The sequence below is a fragment of the Pristiophorus japonicus genome, chromosome 16, assembly GCF_044704955.1.
Source record: "Pristiophorus japonicus isolate sPriJap1 chromosome 16, sPriJap1.hap1, whole genome shotgun sequence".
NCBI classification, from domain to species: domain Eukaryota; kingdom Metazoa; phylum Chordata; class Chondrichthyes; family Pristiophoridae; genus Pristiophorus; species Pristiophorus japonicus.
The window spans coordinates 137,856,029-137,871,090 of record NC_091992.1 but is presented as its reverse complement, the minus strand read 5'-3'; the positions used below and the strand labels follow the sequence as shown (position 1 = coordinate 137,871,090).

The 15,062-nt window shown below is 46.7% G+C and overlaps 1 protein-coding gene across 1 annotated transcript in view; it reads left to right on the top strand.

Annotated features, from left to right (window-relative positions):
- LOC139226237 (inactive rhomboid protein 2-like) overlaps positions 1-15,062 on the top strand; it is a 93,826-nt gene that overhangs the window by 75,878 nt on the left and 2,886 nt on the right. The window contains exon 16 of the mRNA XM_070856858.1: positions 8,846-8,999. Coding sequence (XP_070712959.1) covers positions 8,846-8,999 — 154 coding nt within the window. The remainder of the gene's footprint in view (positions 1-8,845; positions 9,000-15,062) is intronic.

Genomic DNA, 15,062 nt, shown 5'->3' with positions numbered 1-15,062 from the left:
AACTGCCTGATGTACCTGCATGCCTACTTTCAGTGACTGATGTACCATGACACCCAGGTCTCGTTGCACCTCCCCTTTTACTAATCTGTCACCATTCAGATAATAATCTGCCTTCCTGTTTTTGCCACCAAAGTAGATAACCTCACACTTATCCGCATTATACTGCATCTGCCATGCATTTGCCCACACACCTAACCTGTCCAAGTCACCCTGCAGCCTCTTAGCATCCTCCTCACAGCTCACAATGCCACCCAGCTTAGTGTCATCTGCAAACTTGGAGATATTACATTCAATTCCTTTGTCTAAATCATTAATATAGAAACATACAAAATAGGTGCAGGAGTAGGCCATTCGGCCCTTTGAGCCTGCACCACCATTCAATAAGATCATGGCTGATCATCTCAGTACCCCTTTCCTGCTTTCTCTCCATACCCCTTAATCCCTTTAGCCGTAAGGCCCATATCTAACTCCCTCTTGAATATATCCAATGAACTGGCATCAACAACTCTCTGCGGCAGGGAATTCCACAGGTTAACAACTCAGTGAAGAAGTTTCTCCTCAACTCGGTGAAGAAGTTTCTCCTCATCTCAGTCCTAAATGGCTCACCTCTTATCTTTAGAATATGTCACCTGATTCTGGACATCCCCAACATTGGGGACATTCTTCCTGCATCTGATCTGTCCAGTCCCATCAGAATTTTATATGTTTCAATGAGATCCCCTCTTATCCTTCTAAACTCCAGTGAATACAGGCCCATTTGATCCAGTCTCTCCTCATTTGTCAGTCCTGCCATCCCGGGAATCAGTCTGGTGAACCTTCGCTGCACTCCCTCAATAGCAAGAACGTCCTTCCTCAGATTAGGAGACCAAAACTGAACACAATATTCCAGGTGAGGCCTCACTAAGGCCCTGTACAACTGCAGTAAGACCTCCCTGCTCCAAAACTCAAATCCCCTAGCTATGAAGTCCAACATACCATTTGCCTTCTTCACCACCTGCTGCACCTGCATGCCAACTTTCAATGACTGATGTACCATGACACCCAGGTCTCGTTGCACCTCCCCATTTCCTAATCTGCCCTCGTGTTTTTGCCACCAAAATGGATAATCTCACATTTATCCACGTTATACTGCATCTGCCACTCATTTGCCCACTCACCTAACCTGTCCAAGTCACCCTGCAGCCTTTTAGCGTCCTCCTCACAGCTCACACCACCCCCCAGCTTAGTGTCATCTGCAAACTTGGAGATATTACACTCAATTCCCTCATCCAAATCATTAATGTATATTGTAAATACCTGGGGTCCCAGCACTGAACCCTGCTGCACTCCACTAGTCACTGCCTGCCATTCTGAAAAGGACCCGTTTATCCCGACTCTCTGCTTACTGTCTGCCAACCAGTTCTCTATCCACGTAAGTACATTACCCCCAATACCATGTGCTTTAATTTTGCACATCCATCTCTTGTGTGGGACCTTGTCAAAAGCCTTTTGAAAGTCCAAATAGACCACATCCACTGGTTCTCCCTTGTCCACTCTATTAGTTGCATCCTCAAAAAATTCTAGAAGCTTTGTCATGCATGATTTCCCTTTCATAAATCCATGCTGACTTGGTCCGATCCCGTCACTGCTTTCCAAATGTGCTGCTATTTCATCCTTAATAATTGATTCCAACATTTTCCTCACTACTGATGTCAGACTAACCGATCTATAATTACCCGCCTTCTCTCTCCCTCCCTTCTTAAAAGGTGGTGTTACATTAGCTACCCTCCAGTCCATAGTAACCGATCCAGAGTCGATAGACTGTTGGAAAATGATCACCAATGCATCCACTATTTCTAGGGCTACTTCCTTAAGTACTCTGGGATGCAGACTATCAGGCCTCGGGGATTCATTGGCCTTCAATCCCATCAATTTCCCTAACACGATTTCCCGCCTAATAAGGATTTCCTTCATTTCCTCCTTCTCACTAGACTTTGGTCCCTAAATATTTCCGGAAGGTTATTTGTGTCTTCCTTCGTGAAGACAGAACCAAAGTATTTGTTTAACTAGTCCGCCATTTCTTTGTTTCCCATTATAAATTCACCTGAATCTGGCTGCAAGGGACCTACGTTTGTCTTCACTATTCTTCTTCTCTTCACATAGCTATAGAAGCTTTTGCAGTCAGTTTTTATGTTCCCAGCAAGCTTCCTCTCGTACTCTATGCTCCCCCTCCTAATTAAACCCTGTATCCTCCTCTGCTGTATTATAAAATTCTCCGCATCCTCAGGTTTGCTGCTTTTTCTGGCCAATTTATAAGTCTCTTCCTTGGATTTAACACTATCCCTAATTTCCCTTGTTAGCCACGGTTGAGCCACCTTCCCCGTTTTATTTTTACGCCAGACAGGGATGTACAATTGCTGAAGTTCATCCATGTGATATTTAAATGTCTGCCATTGCCTATCCACCGTCAACCCTTTAAGTATCATTCGCCAGTCTAGCCTTGCCAATTCACGCCTCATACGATTGAAGTTACCTTTCTTTAAATTCAGCACCCTAGTCTCTGAATTAACTGTCACTCTCCATCTTAATGAAGAATTCTACCATATTATGGGCACTCTTCTCCAAGGGGCCTCACACGACAAGATTGCTAATTAATCCTCTCTCATTACACAACACCCAGCCTAGGATGGCCTGCTCTCCAGGTGGTTCCTCGACATATTGGCCGAGAAAACCATCCCTAATACATAGAAACATAGAACATAGAAACATAGAAAATAGGTGCAGGAGTAGGCCATTCGGCCCTTCTAGCCTGCACCGCTATTCAATGAGTTCATGGCTGAACATGCAACTTCAGTACCCCATTCCTGCTTTCTCACCATACCCCTTGATTCCCCTAGTAGTAAGGACTTCATCTAACTCCTTTTTGAATATATTTAGTGAATTGGCCTCAACAACTTTCTGTGGTAGAGAATTCCACAGGTTCACCACTCTCTGGGTGAAGAAATTCCTCCTCATCTCAGTCCTAAATGGCTTCCCCCTTATCCTTAGACTGTGTCCCCTGGTTCTGGACTTCCCCAACATTGGGAACATTCTTCCTGCATCTAACCTGTCTAACCCCGTCAGAATTTTAAACGTTTCTATGAGGTCCCCTCTCATTCTTCTGAACTCCAGTGAATACAAGCCCAGTTGATCCAGTCTTTCTTGATAGGTCAGTCCCGCCATCCCGGGAATCAGTCTGGTGAACCTTCGCTGCACTCCCTCAATAGCAAGAATGTCCTTCCTCAGGTTAGGAGACCAAAACTGTACACAATACTCCAGGTGTGGCCTCACCAAGGCCCTGTACAATTGTAGCAACACCTCCCTGCCCTTGTACTCAAATCCCCTCGCTATGAAGGCCAACATGCCATTTGCTTTCTTAACCGCCTGCTGTACCTGCATGCCAACCTTCAATGACTGATGTACCATGACACCCAGGTCTCGTTGCACCTCTCCTTTTCCTAATCTGTCACCATTCAGATAATAGACTGTCTCTCTGTTTTTACCACCAAAGTGGATAACCTCACATTTATCCACATTATACTTCATCTGCCATGCATTTGCCCACTCACCTAACCTATCCAAGTCGCTCTGCAGCCTCATAGAATCCTCCTTGCAGCACACACTGCCACCCAACTTAGTGTCATCCGCAAATTTGGAGATACTACATTTAATCCCCTCGTCTAAATCATTAATGTACAGTGTAAACAGCTGGGGCCCCAGCACAGAACCTTGCAGTACCCCACTAGTCACTGCCTGCCATTCTGAAAAGTCCCCATTTACTCCTACTCTTTGCTTCCTGTCTGACAACCAGTTCTCAATCCATGTCAGCACACTACCCCCAATCCCATGTGCTTTAACTTTGCACATTAATCTCTTGTGTGGGACCTTGTCGAAAGCCTTCTGAAAGTCCAAATATACCACATCGACTGGTTCTCCCTTGTCCACTCTACTGGAAACATCCTCAAAAAATTCCAGAAGATTTGTCAAGCATGATTTCCCTTTCACAAATCCATGCTGACTTGGACCTATCATATTACCTCTTTCCAAATGCGCAGCTATGACATCCTTAATAATTGATTCCATCATTTTACCCACTACCGGTGTCAGGCTGACCGGTCTGTAATTCCCTGTTTTCTCTCTCCCTCCTTTTTTAAAAAGTGGGGTTACATTGGCTACCCTCCACTCCATAGGAACTGATCCAGAGTCAATGGAATGTTGGAAAATGACTGTCAATGCATCCACTATTTCCAAGGCCACCTCCTTAAGTACTCTGGGATGCAGTCCATCAGGCCCTGGGGACTTATCGGCCTTCAATCCCATCAATTTCCCCAACACAATTTCCCGACTAATAAGGATTTCCCTCAGTTCCTCCTCCTTACTAGACCCTCCGACCCCTTTTATATCCGGAAGGTTGTTTGTGTCCTCCTCAGTGAATACCGAACCAAAGTACTTGTTCAATTGGTCCGCCATTTCTTTGTTCCCCGTTATGACTTCCCCTGATTCTGACTGCAGGGGACCTACGTTTGTCTTTACTAACCTTTTTCTCTTTACATATCTATAGAAACTTTTGCAATCCGTCTTAATGTTCCCTGCAAGCTTCTTCTCGAACTCCATTTTCCCTGCCCTAATCAAACCCTTTGTCCTCCTCTGCTGAGTTCTAAATTTCTCCCAGTCCCCGGGTTCTCTGCTATTTCTGGCCAATTTGTATGCCACTTCCTTGGCTTTAATGCTATCCCTGATTTCCCTTGATAGCCACGGTTGAGCCACCTTCCCTTTTTTATTTTTACGACAGACAGGAATGTACAATTGTTGTAGTTCATCCATGCGGTCTCTAAATGTCTGCCATTGCCCATCCACAGTCAACCCCTTCAGTATCATTCGCCAATCTATCCTAGCCAATTCACGCCTCATACCTTCAAAGTTACCCTTCTTTAAGTTCTGGACCATGGTCTCTGAATTAACTGTTTCATTCTCCATCCTAATGCAGAATTCCACCATATTATGGTCACTCTTCCCCAAGGGGCCTCGCACAATGAGATTGCTAATTAATCCTCTCTCATTACACAACACCCAGTCTAAGATGGCCTCCCCCCTAGTTGGTTCCTCGACATATTGGTCTAAAAAACCATCCCTTATGCACTCCAGGAAATCCTCCTCTACCGTATTGCTTCCAGTTTGGTTAACCCAATCTATGTGCATATTAAAGTCACCCATTATAACTGCTGCACCTTTATTGCACGCACCCCTAATTTCATGTTTGATGCCCTCCCCAACATCACTACTACTGTTTGGAGGTCTGTACACAACTCCCACAAACGTTTTTTGTCCTTTGGTATTCTGCAGCTCTACCCAAATAGATTCCACATCATCCAAGCTAATGTCCTTCCGAACTATTGCCTTAATTTGCTCCTTAACCAGCAATGCTACCCCACCTCCTTTTCCTTTTATTCTATCTTTCCTGAATGTTGAATACCCCTGGATGTTGAGTTCCCAGCCCTGATCATCCTGGAGCCACGTCTCCGTAATCCCAATCACATCATATTTGTTAACATCTATTTGCACAGTTAATTCATCCACTTTATTGCGGATACTCCTTGCATTAAGACACAAAGCCTTCAGGCTTGTTCTTTTAACACCCTTTGTCCTTTTAGAATTTTGCTGTACAGTGGCCCTTTTTGTTCTTTGCCTTGGGTTTCTCTGCCCTCCACTTTTCCTCATCTCCTTTCTGTCTTTTGCTTTTGCCTCCTTTTTGTTTCCCTCTGTCTCCCTGCATTGGTTCCCATCCCCCTGCCATATCAGTTTAAATCCTCCCCAACAGCACTAGCAAACACTCCCCCTAGGACATTGGTTCCGGTCCTGCCCAGGTGCAGACCGTCCGGTTTGTACTGGTCCCACCTCCCCCAGAACCGGTTCCAATGCCCCAGGAATTTGAATCCCTCCCTGTTGCACCACTGCTCAAGCCACGTATTCCTCTGCGCTATCCTGCGATTCCTACTCTGACTATCACGTGGCACTGGTAGCAATCCCGAGATTACTACTTTTGAGGTCCTACTTTTTAATTTAGCTCCTAGCTCCTTAAATTCGTTTCGTAGGACCTCATCCCTCTTTTTACCTATGTCGTTGGTACCAATGTGCACCACGACAACTGGCTGTTCTCCCTCCCTTTTTAGAATGTCCTGCACCCGCTCCGAGACATCCTTGACCCTTGCACCAGGGAGGCAACATACCATCCTGGAGTCTCGGTTGCGGCCGCAGAAACGCCTATCTATTCCCCTCACCATTGAATCCCCAATCACTATTGCTCTCCCACTCTTTTTCCTGCCCTCCTGTGCAGCAGAGCCAGCCACGGTGCCATGAACTTGGCTGCTGCTGCCCTCCCCTGATGAGTCATCCCCCTCAACAGTACCCAAAGCAGTGTATCTGTTTTGCAGGGGGATGACCACAGGGGACTCCTGCACTACCTTCCTTGCACTGCTCTTCCTGTTGGTCTTCCATTCCCTATCTGGCTGTGGACCCTTTCCCTGTGGTATGACCAACTCGCTACACGTGATACTCACGTCATTCTCAGCATCGTGGATGCTCCAGAGTGAATCCACCCTCAGCTCCAACTCCGCAACGCGGTCTGTCAGGAGCTGGAGGCGGATACACTTCCCGCACACGTAATCGTCAGGGACACCGGAAGTGTCCCTGAGTTCCCACATGGTACAGGAGGAGCATAACACCCGACCGAGCTCTCCTGCCATGACTTAACCCTTATATACACTTAAATTGGCAACAGTGTTAAAAGTTACTCACTGATATAGAAGAGAAAAAAGAAAAACTACTCACCAATCACCAGCCAATCACTTACCCTCCAGGAAATTCTCCTCCACAGTATTGCTACCAGTTTGGTTAGCCCAATCTATATGTAGATTAAAGTGACCCATGATAACTGCTGTACCTTTATTGCACTCATCCCTAATTTCCTGTTTGATGCAGGGTGGATGTTTCCTGTGGAGAATCTAGAACCAGTGGTCACAGTCTCAGAATAAGGGATCGGCCATTTAGGACTGAGATGAGGAGAAATTTGTTCACTGAGAGGGTGGTGAATCTTTGGAATTCTCTGCCCCAGAGGGCTGTGGAGGCTCAGTCTTTGAATCTATTCAAGACTGAAATCAATAGATTTTTAGATATTAAGGGAATCAAGGGATATGGGGACAGTGCAGGAAAGTGGAGTTGAGGTAGAAGATCAGTCATGATCTCGTTGAATGGCGGAGCTGGCTCGATGGGCCGAATGGCCTATTCATGCTCCTAATTATGTTCCAAAATTAGGGAATGCAGTTACTACAGAGGAGCACTACAACAAAATACAAGGAGGCAATAAACTCACATAATGGGCGTGTAATTGCCAAATGAACTTCAGTATTGATAAGTCTGAGGTGGTACATTTTGGTAGGAAGAATAAGAGGTCACATACTCCTTGGAAAATAAGTGTCTAAATGGAGTAGAGGAACAGATGGATAAGAACATAAGAAATAGGAGCAGGAATCGGCTATCAGGCCCTCGAGCCTGCTCCGCCATTCAATAAGATCACGGCTGATCTGATCTTGGCCTCAACTCCACTTCCCTGCCCGCTCCCTTATTGTTCAAAAATCTATCCCCATCTTAAATATATTCAATGACCCAGCCTCCACAGCTCTCTGGGGTAGAGAATTCCAAAGATTCACAATCCTCTGAGAGAAGAAATTCCTCATCTCCATTTTAAATGGGCGACCCCTTATTCTGCCCCCTAGTTCTAGATTCCCCCACGAGGGGAAATATCTTCTTTGCATCTATCTTGTCGAGCCCCCACATAATCTTGTATGTTTCAATAAGATCATCTCTCAGTCTTCTAAACTCCAATGAGTATAGGCCCAACCTACTCAACCTTTCTTCATAAGACAACCCCTTCATCTCAGGAATCTGGGGGTACAATACACCGATCACTAAAAGCAGCGACGCAGGTTAATAAGGCCATAAAAAGCAAACCCAGTTCTGGGGTTCATTTCTGGAGGAATAGAATAGAAAAGCAGAGAAGTTATGTTCAACTGGTATCGAACCTTGGTTAGACCACTTTTGGAGTTCTGTGAATAGTTCTAGTCTCCATATTATAAACAGGATATAGAGGCACTGGAGAAGGTGCAAACATTTACTACAATGATAGCAGAACCGGAAAAATTGAACAGGCAGGAGAAGATTGAGGGATGACCCACTTTAAGACTATGAAAGGGGTTTGATAGTTTAAATGTAGAGAAGATGTTTTCATTTATGGACGAGACCAGAACTAGGGGCCATAAATATAAGATAGTTATTAATAAATCCAATGGGTAATTCAGGAGAAACTTCTTGACCCAGAGATTGATGAGAATGTGGAACTTGCTACCACATAGTGGTCGAGGAGAATAGCAGAGATGCATTTAAGGAGAAACTGGATAAACACACGAGAGAGAAAGGAATAGAAGGATTTGCTGATGGGGTGAGATGGAGAGGCGTGGGAGGAGGCTGGTGTGGAGCATAAACCCCGGCACGGAGCGCTGGGGCTGAATGGCCTGTGTCTGTGTAACTATATATTGTGTTCGAATCCTGTTGTGTTGTGTAAATGTTCAGAATCTCTCTTTAAAAAATATAACTTGCCGAAATATCCCAAACAAAAATGGAACATTATATTTCATCTCATTTTGGGTGTGGTTTATATGTCGGGGGTTATCTCTTGCCTTCTCTCTCTCTCTCTCTCTCTCTCTCTCTCTCTCTCTTTCTCTCTCTCTCCCTCTCCTTTTTGCTCTCTCATTCTTCCCCCACTCTCCTCCAGGATCATCCACTGCCTGGTATCTGTGCTTTTCCAGATGACTATTCTTCGGGACCTAGAGAAGTTGGCGGGTTTGCTGCGTATTTCAATCATCTACATCCTGAGTGGAATTATAGGCAACTTGGCGAGTGCGATTATCCTTCCGTACAGAGCAGAGGTACATACAGGGGGGGGAAGGTGGAAAGAGGGGGAGGGGAAGGTGGGAAGAGGAGGGGGGGAGGGGAAGGTGGGAAGAGGAGGGGGGGGAGGGAAGGTGGGAGGAGGAGGGGGGGAAGGGAAGGTGGGAAGAGGGGTGGGGAGGGGAAGGTGGGTGAGGGGACGGTGTGAAAAGGGGTGGGGGGGAAGGTGCGGAGGAGGGGGATGGGGGAAGGTGGGAGGAGGGTGGAGGGGGATTGGGGAAGATGGGAGGAGGGTGGTGGGGGGGTGGGGGGAGGGGGGAGATGGAGGGGGGAGATTGGGGTAGCGGGGGAGATGGGGGTAGAGGGGGGGGAGATGGGGGTAGGGGGGAGATGGTGGAGTGGGGAGGTGGAGATGGGGGTGGAGGGGAGAGGGGTGGAAGGAGGGGTACGGGAGAGGAGAGAGGGGGGAGGAGAGGGGAGAGGAGAGGAGAGAGGGGAGGGGGGGAGGAGAGGGGAGGCGGGGTGTGTGGTGGGGAGGGTTGCGGGAGGGGGAGGATGAATGCGGGGAGGGGGGGCAGTTGCTGTATCTTTTTTCTGGGGGTGGAGGCGGACTCTCTCTTCCCTTCCCAGGGTCAGAGGTAGAGATTTCCCCAAGATTTCCCCAAGATTTCCCCCATCCAGATTTTGGGGCCAATTTGTTATGAAGCCAGCAATTGGAGCTGCCATAGTGGGAAGGTTGGAATGTGGGAGGGTGCAGCCAGAGACTGGGGGTGGGGGAGGAGCAGGGGGATATTTTACGGGTAGGAGTCAGCAGTGTTGTGGTTTGAAGCTAACAGATGTTGGACAGTCCATTGAAGCTCTACAGACACTCTGATTGATTGATGGTGAGTCCAGGAAGGGGGTGTGATCAGGGGCTGGGGCACAGACTTCGGGCAGTATTGGCAGTGTTGAGGTGCAAAAGGTTCTGGCTCATTAATGAGGTATTCTTGCAATGGGCAAAACCTCTGTGATTTCTGTGAGCCATAAAAATGGCGTTCCTATATGACTCAGAGACGTGGACTATATACAGAAGACACATCAAAGCGCTGGAGAACTACCACCAGCGCTGCCTCCGCAAGATCCTGCAAATCCCCTGGGAGGACAGATGCACCAACGTCAGTGTTTTCGCTCAGGCCAAAATCCCCAGCATCGAAGCGCTGACCACACTCGACCAGCTCCGTCGGGCGGGCCACATCATCCACATGCCCGACACGAGACTCCCAAAGCAAGTGCTCTACTCGGCGCAGACAGCAGTTAATGGATATCATGTAATTGGCATCACGGAGACATGGCTCCAGGGTGACCAAGGCTGGGAACTCAACATCCAAGGGTATTCAACATTTAGGAAGGATAGGCAGAGAGGAAAAGGAGGCGGGGTGGCGTTGCTGGTTAAAGAGGAAATTAATGCAATAGTAAGGAGGGACATGAGCCTGGATGATGTGGAATCGGTATGGGTGGCACTGCGGAATACCAAAGGGCAGAAAACGCTAGTGGGAATTGTGTACAGACCACCAAACAGTAGTAGTGAGGTTGGGGACAGCATCAAACAAGAAATTAGGGATGTGTGCAATAAAGGGACAGCAGTTATCATGGGCGACTTTAATCTACTTATTGATTGGGCTAACCAAACTGGTAGCAATGTGGTGGAGGAGGATTTCCTGGAGTGTATTAGGGATGGTTTCCTAGACCAATATGTCGAGGAACCAACTAGAGAGCTGGCCATCCTAGACTGGGTGATGTGTAATGAGAAGGGACTAATTAGCAATCTTATTGTGCGAGGCCCCTTGGGGAAGAGTGACCATAATATGGTAGAATTCTTTATTAAGGTGGAGAGTGACACAGTTAATTTGGAAACTAGGGTCCTGAACTTAAGGAAAGGTAACTTTGATGGTATGAGGGATGAATTGGCTAGAATAGACTGGCAAAGGATACTTAAAGGGTTGACGGTGGATAGGCAATGGCAAACATTTAAAGATCACATGAGTGAACTTCAGCAATTATACATCCCTGTCTGGAGTAAAAATAAAACGGGGAAGGTGGCTCAACCGTGGCTTACAAGGGAAATTAAGGATAATGTTAAATCCAAGGAAGAGGCATATAAATTGGCCAGAAAAAGCAACAAACCTGAGGAGTGGGAGAAATTTAGAATTCAACAAAGGAGGACAAAGGGTTTAATTAAGAGGGAGGAAATAGAGTATGAGAGGAAGCTTGCAGGGAACATAAAAACTGACTGCAGAAGCTTCTATAGATATGTGAAGAGAAAAAGATTAGTGAAAACAAACATAGGTCCCTTGCAGTCGGATTCAGGTGAATTTATAATGGGGAACAAAGAAATGGCAGACCAGTTGAACAAATACTTTGGTTCTGTCTTCACGAAGGAAGACACAAATAACCTTCCGAATGTGCTAGGGTACAGTGGGTCTAGTGAGAAGGAGGAACTGAAGGATATCCTTATTAGGCGGGAAATTGTGTTAGGGAAATTGATGGGGTTGAAGGCCGATCGAGTGGAGGGTAACCTCACTTTTTAAAAAAGGAGGGAGAGAGAAAACAGGCAATTATAGACCGGTCAGCCCGACCTCAGTAGTGGGTAAAATGATGGAATCAATTATTAAGGATGTCATAGCTGCGCATTTGGAAAGAGGTGACATGATAGGTCCAAGTCAGCATGGATTTGTGAAAGGGAAATCATGCTTGACAAATCTTCTGGCATTTTTTGAGGATGTTTCCAGTAGAGTGGACAAGGGAGAACCAGTTGATGTGGTATATTTGGACTTTCAGAAGGCTTTCGACAAGGTCCCACACAAGAGATTAATGTGCAAAGTTAAAGCACATGGGATTGAGGGTAGTGTGCTGACATGGATTGAGAACTTGTTGTCAGAGAGGAAGCAAATAGTAGGAGTAAATGGGTACTTTTCAGAATGGCAGGCAGTGGCTAGTGGGGTACCACAAGGTTCTGTGCTGGGGCCCCAGCTGTTTACATTGTACATTAATGATTTAGACGAGGGGATTAAGTGTAGTATCTCCAAATTTGCGGATGACACTAAGTTGGGTGGCAGTGTGAGCTGCGAGGAGGATGCTATGAGGCTGCAGAGTGACTTGGATAGGTTAGGTGAGTGGGCAAATGCATGGCAGATGAAGTATAATGTGGATAAATGTGAGGTTATCCACTTTGGTGGTAAAAACAGATAGACAGACTATTATCTGAATGGTGACAGATTAGGAAAAGGGGAGGTGCAACGAGACCTGGGTGTCATGGTACATCAGTCATTGAAGGTTGGCATGCAGGTACAACAGGCGGTTAAGAAAGCAAATGGCATGTTGGCCTTCATAGCGAGGGGATTTGAGTACAGGGGCAGGGAGGTGTTGCTACAGTTGTACAGGGCCTTGGTGAGGCCACACCTGGAGTATTGTGTACAGCTTTGGTCTCCTAACTTGAGGAAGGACATTCTTGCTATTGAGGGAGTGCAGTGAAGGTTCACCAGAATGATTCCCGGGATGGCGGGACTGACCTATCAAGAAAGACTGGATCAACTGGGCTTTTATTCACTGGAGTTCAGAAGAATGAGAGGGGACCTCATAGAAACGTTTAAAATTCTGATGGGTTTAGACAGGTTAGATGCAGGAAGAATATTCCCAATGTTGGGGAAGTCCAGAACCAGGGGTCACAGTCTAAGGATAAGGGGTAAGCCATTTAGGACCGAGATGAGGAGAAACCCTTTTCACCCAGAGAGTGGTGAACCTGTGGAATTCTCTACCACAGAAAGTTGTTGAGGCCACTTCACTAAAGATATTCAAAAAGGAGTTAGATGAAGTCCTTACTACTAGGGGGATCAAGGGGTATGGCGAGAAAGCAGGAATGGGGTACTGAAGTTGCATGTTCAGCCATGAACTCATTGAATGGCGGTGCAGGCTAGAAGGGCCGAATAGCCTACTCCTGCACCTATTTTCTATTTTTCTCTGTTTCTCAATCCCTGGGGCCTGATAGTCTGCATCCCAGAGTACTTAAGGAAGTGGCCCTGGAAATAGTGGATGCATTGGTGGTAATTTTCCAACAGTCTATCGACTCTGGATCAGTTCCTATGGACTGGAGGGTAGCTAATGTAACACCACTTTTTAAAAAAGGAGGGAGAGAGAAAACGGGTAATTATAGACTGATTGGCCTGACATCAGTAGTGGGGGAAAAGTTGGAATCAATCATTAAGGATGAAATAGCAGCGCATTTGGAAAGCAGTGACAGGATCGGACCGAGTCAGCATGGATTTATGCTTGACGAATCTTCTGAAATTTTTTGAGGATGTAACTAACAGAGTGGACAAGGGAGAACCAGTGGATGTGGTGTATTTGGACTTTCAAAAAGTTTTTGACAAGGCCCTGCACAAGAGACTGGTGTGCAAAATCAAAGCGCATGGTATTGGGGGTAATGTACTGACGTGGATAGAGAACTGGTTGGCAGACAGGAAGCAGAGAGTCGGGATAAACGGGTCCTTTTCAGAATGGCAGGCAGTGACTAGTGGGGTGCCGCAGGGCTCAGTGCTGGGGCCCCAGCTCTTTACAATATACATAAATGATTTGGATGAAGGAATTGAGTGTAATATCTCCAAGTTTGCAGATGACACTAAACTGGGTGGCGGTGTGAGCTGTGAGGAGGATGCTAAGAGGCTGCAGGTTGATTTGGACAGGTTAGGTGAGTGGCCAAATGCATGGCAGATGCAGTATAATGTGGATAAATGTGAGGTTATCCATTTTGGGGCAAAAACACGAAGGCAGAATATTATCTGGATGGCGGCAGATTAGGAAAAGGGGAGGTGCAACGAGATCTGGGTGTCATGGTTCATCAGTCATTGAAAGTTGGCATGCAGGTACAGCAGGCGGTGAAGAAGGCAAATGGTATGTTGGCCTTCATAGCTAGGGGATTTGAATATAGGAGCAGGCAGGTCTTACTGCAATTGTACAGGGCCTTGGTGAGGCCTCACCTGGAATATTGTGCTCAGTTTTGGTCTCCTAAACTGAGGAAGAACGTTCTTGCTATTGAGGAAATGCAGCGAAGGTTCACCAGACTGATTCCAGGGATGGCTGAACTGTCATATGAGGAGAGACTGGATCAACTGGGCCTTTATTCACTGGCGTTTAGAAGGATGAGAAGGGATTTCATAGAAACGTGTAAGATGCTGATGGGACTGGACAAGTTAGAGGCGGGAAGAACGTTCCCGATGTTGAGGAAGTCCAGAACCAGGGGACTTAGTCTTATGATAAGGGGTAGGCCATTTAGGACTGAGATGAGGAGAAACTTCTTCACTCGGAGAGTTGTTAACCTGTGTAATTCTCTGCCGCAGAGAGTTGTTGATGCCAGTTCATTGGATATATTCAAGAGGGAGTTAGATATGGCCCTTACGACTAAAGGGATCAAGGAGTATGGAGAGAAAGCAGGAAAGGGGTACTGAGGGAATGATCAGCCATGATCTTATTGAATGGCGGTGCAGGCTCGAAGTGCCAAATTGCCTACTCCTGCACTTATTTTCTATGTTTCTAACTTCTACATGGCAAGCAAGCCCCAGGTGGGCAAAGGAAACGTTTCAAGGGCACCCTCCAAGCCTCCTTGATAAAGTGTAACATCCCCGCTGACACCTAGCAGCCCCTGGCCAAAGACTACCCTAAGTGGAGGAAGAGCATCCGGGAGGTCATTGAGCACCTCGAGTCCCATCGCCGAGAGCATGCAGAAACCAAACGCAGACAGTGGAAGGAGCGTGCGGAAAACCTGTCCCACCCACCCTTTCCTTCAATCACTGTCTGTCTCATCTGCGACAGCGACTGTAATTCTCACATTGAATTGTTCATTCACCTGAGAACTCACTTTTGGAGTGGGAGCAAGTCTTCCAAGATTTCGAGGGACTGCATATGCTGATGATGAGAAATTGTGTGACCCAGCTGTTCCCAGTGAGACCGGCCCACGACTGACTCCTTGCACTGTTTCTGCGACACATTCTAGTCCTCACTGACCCGAGTGTCTCCAGAACAAATCCAATTGTTTTCCTGTCGACCTGCTGCTTACAGTTCACTGACAG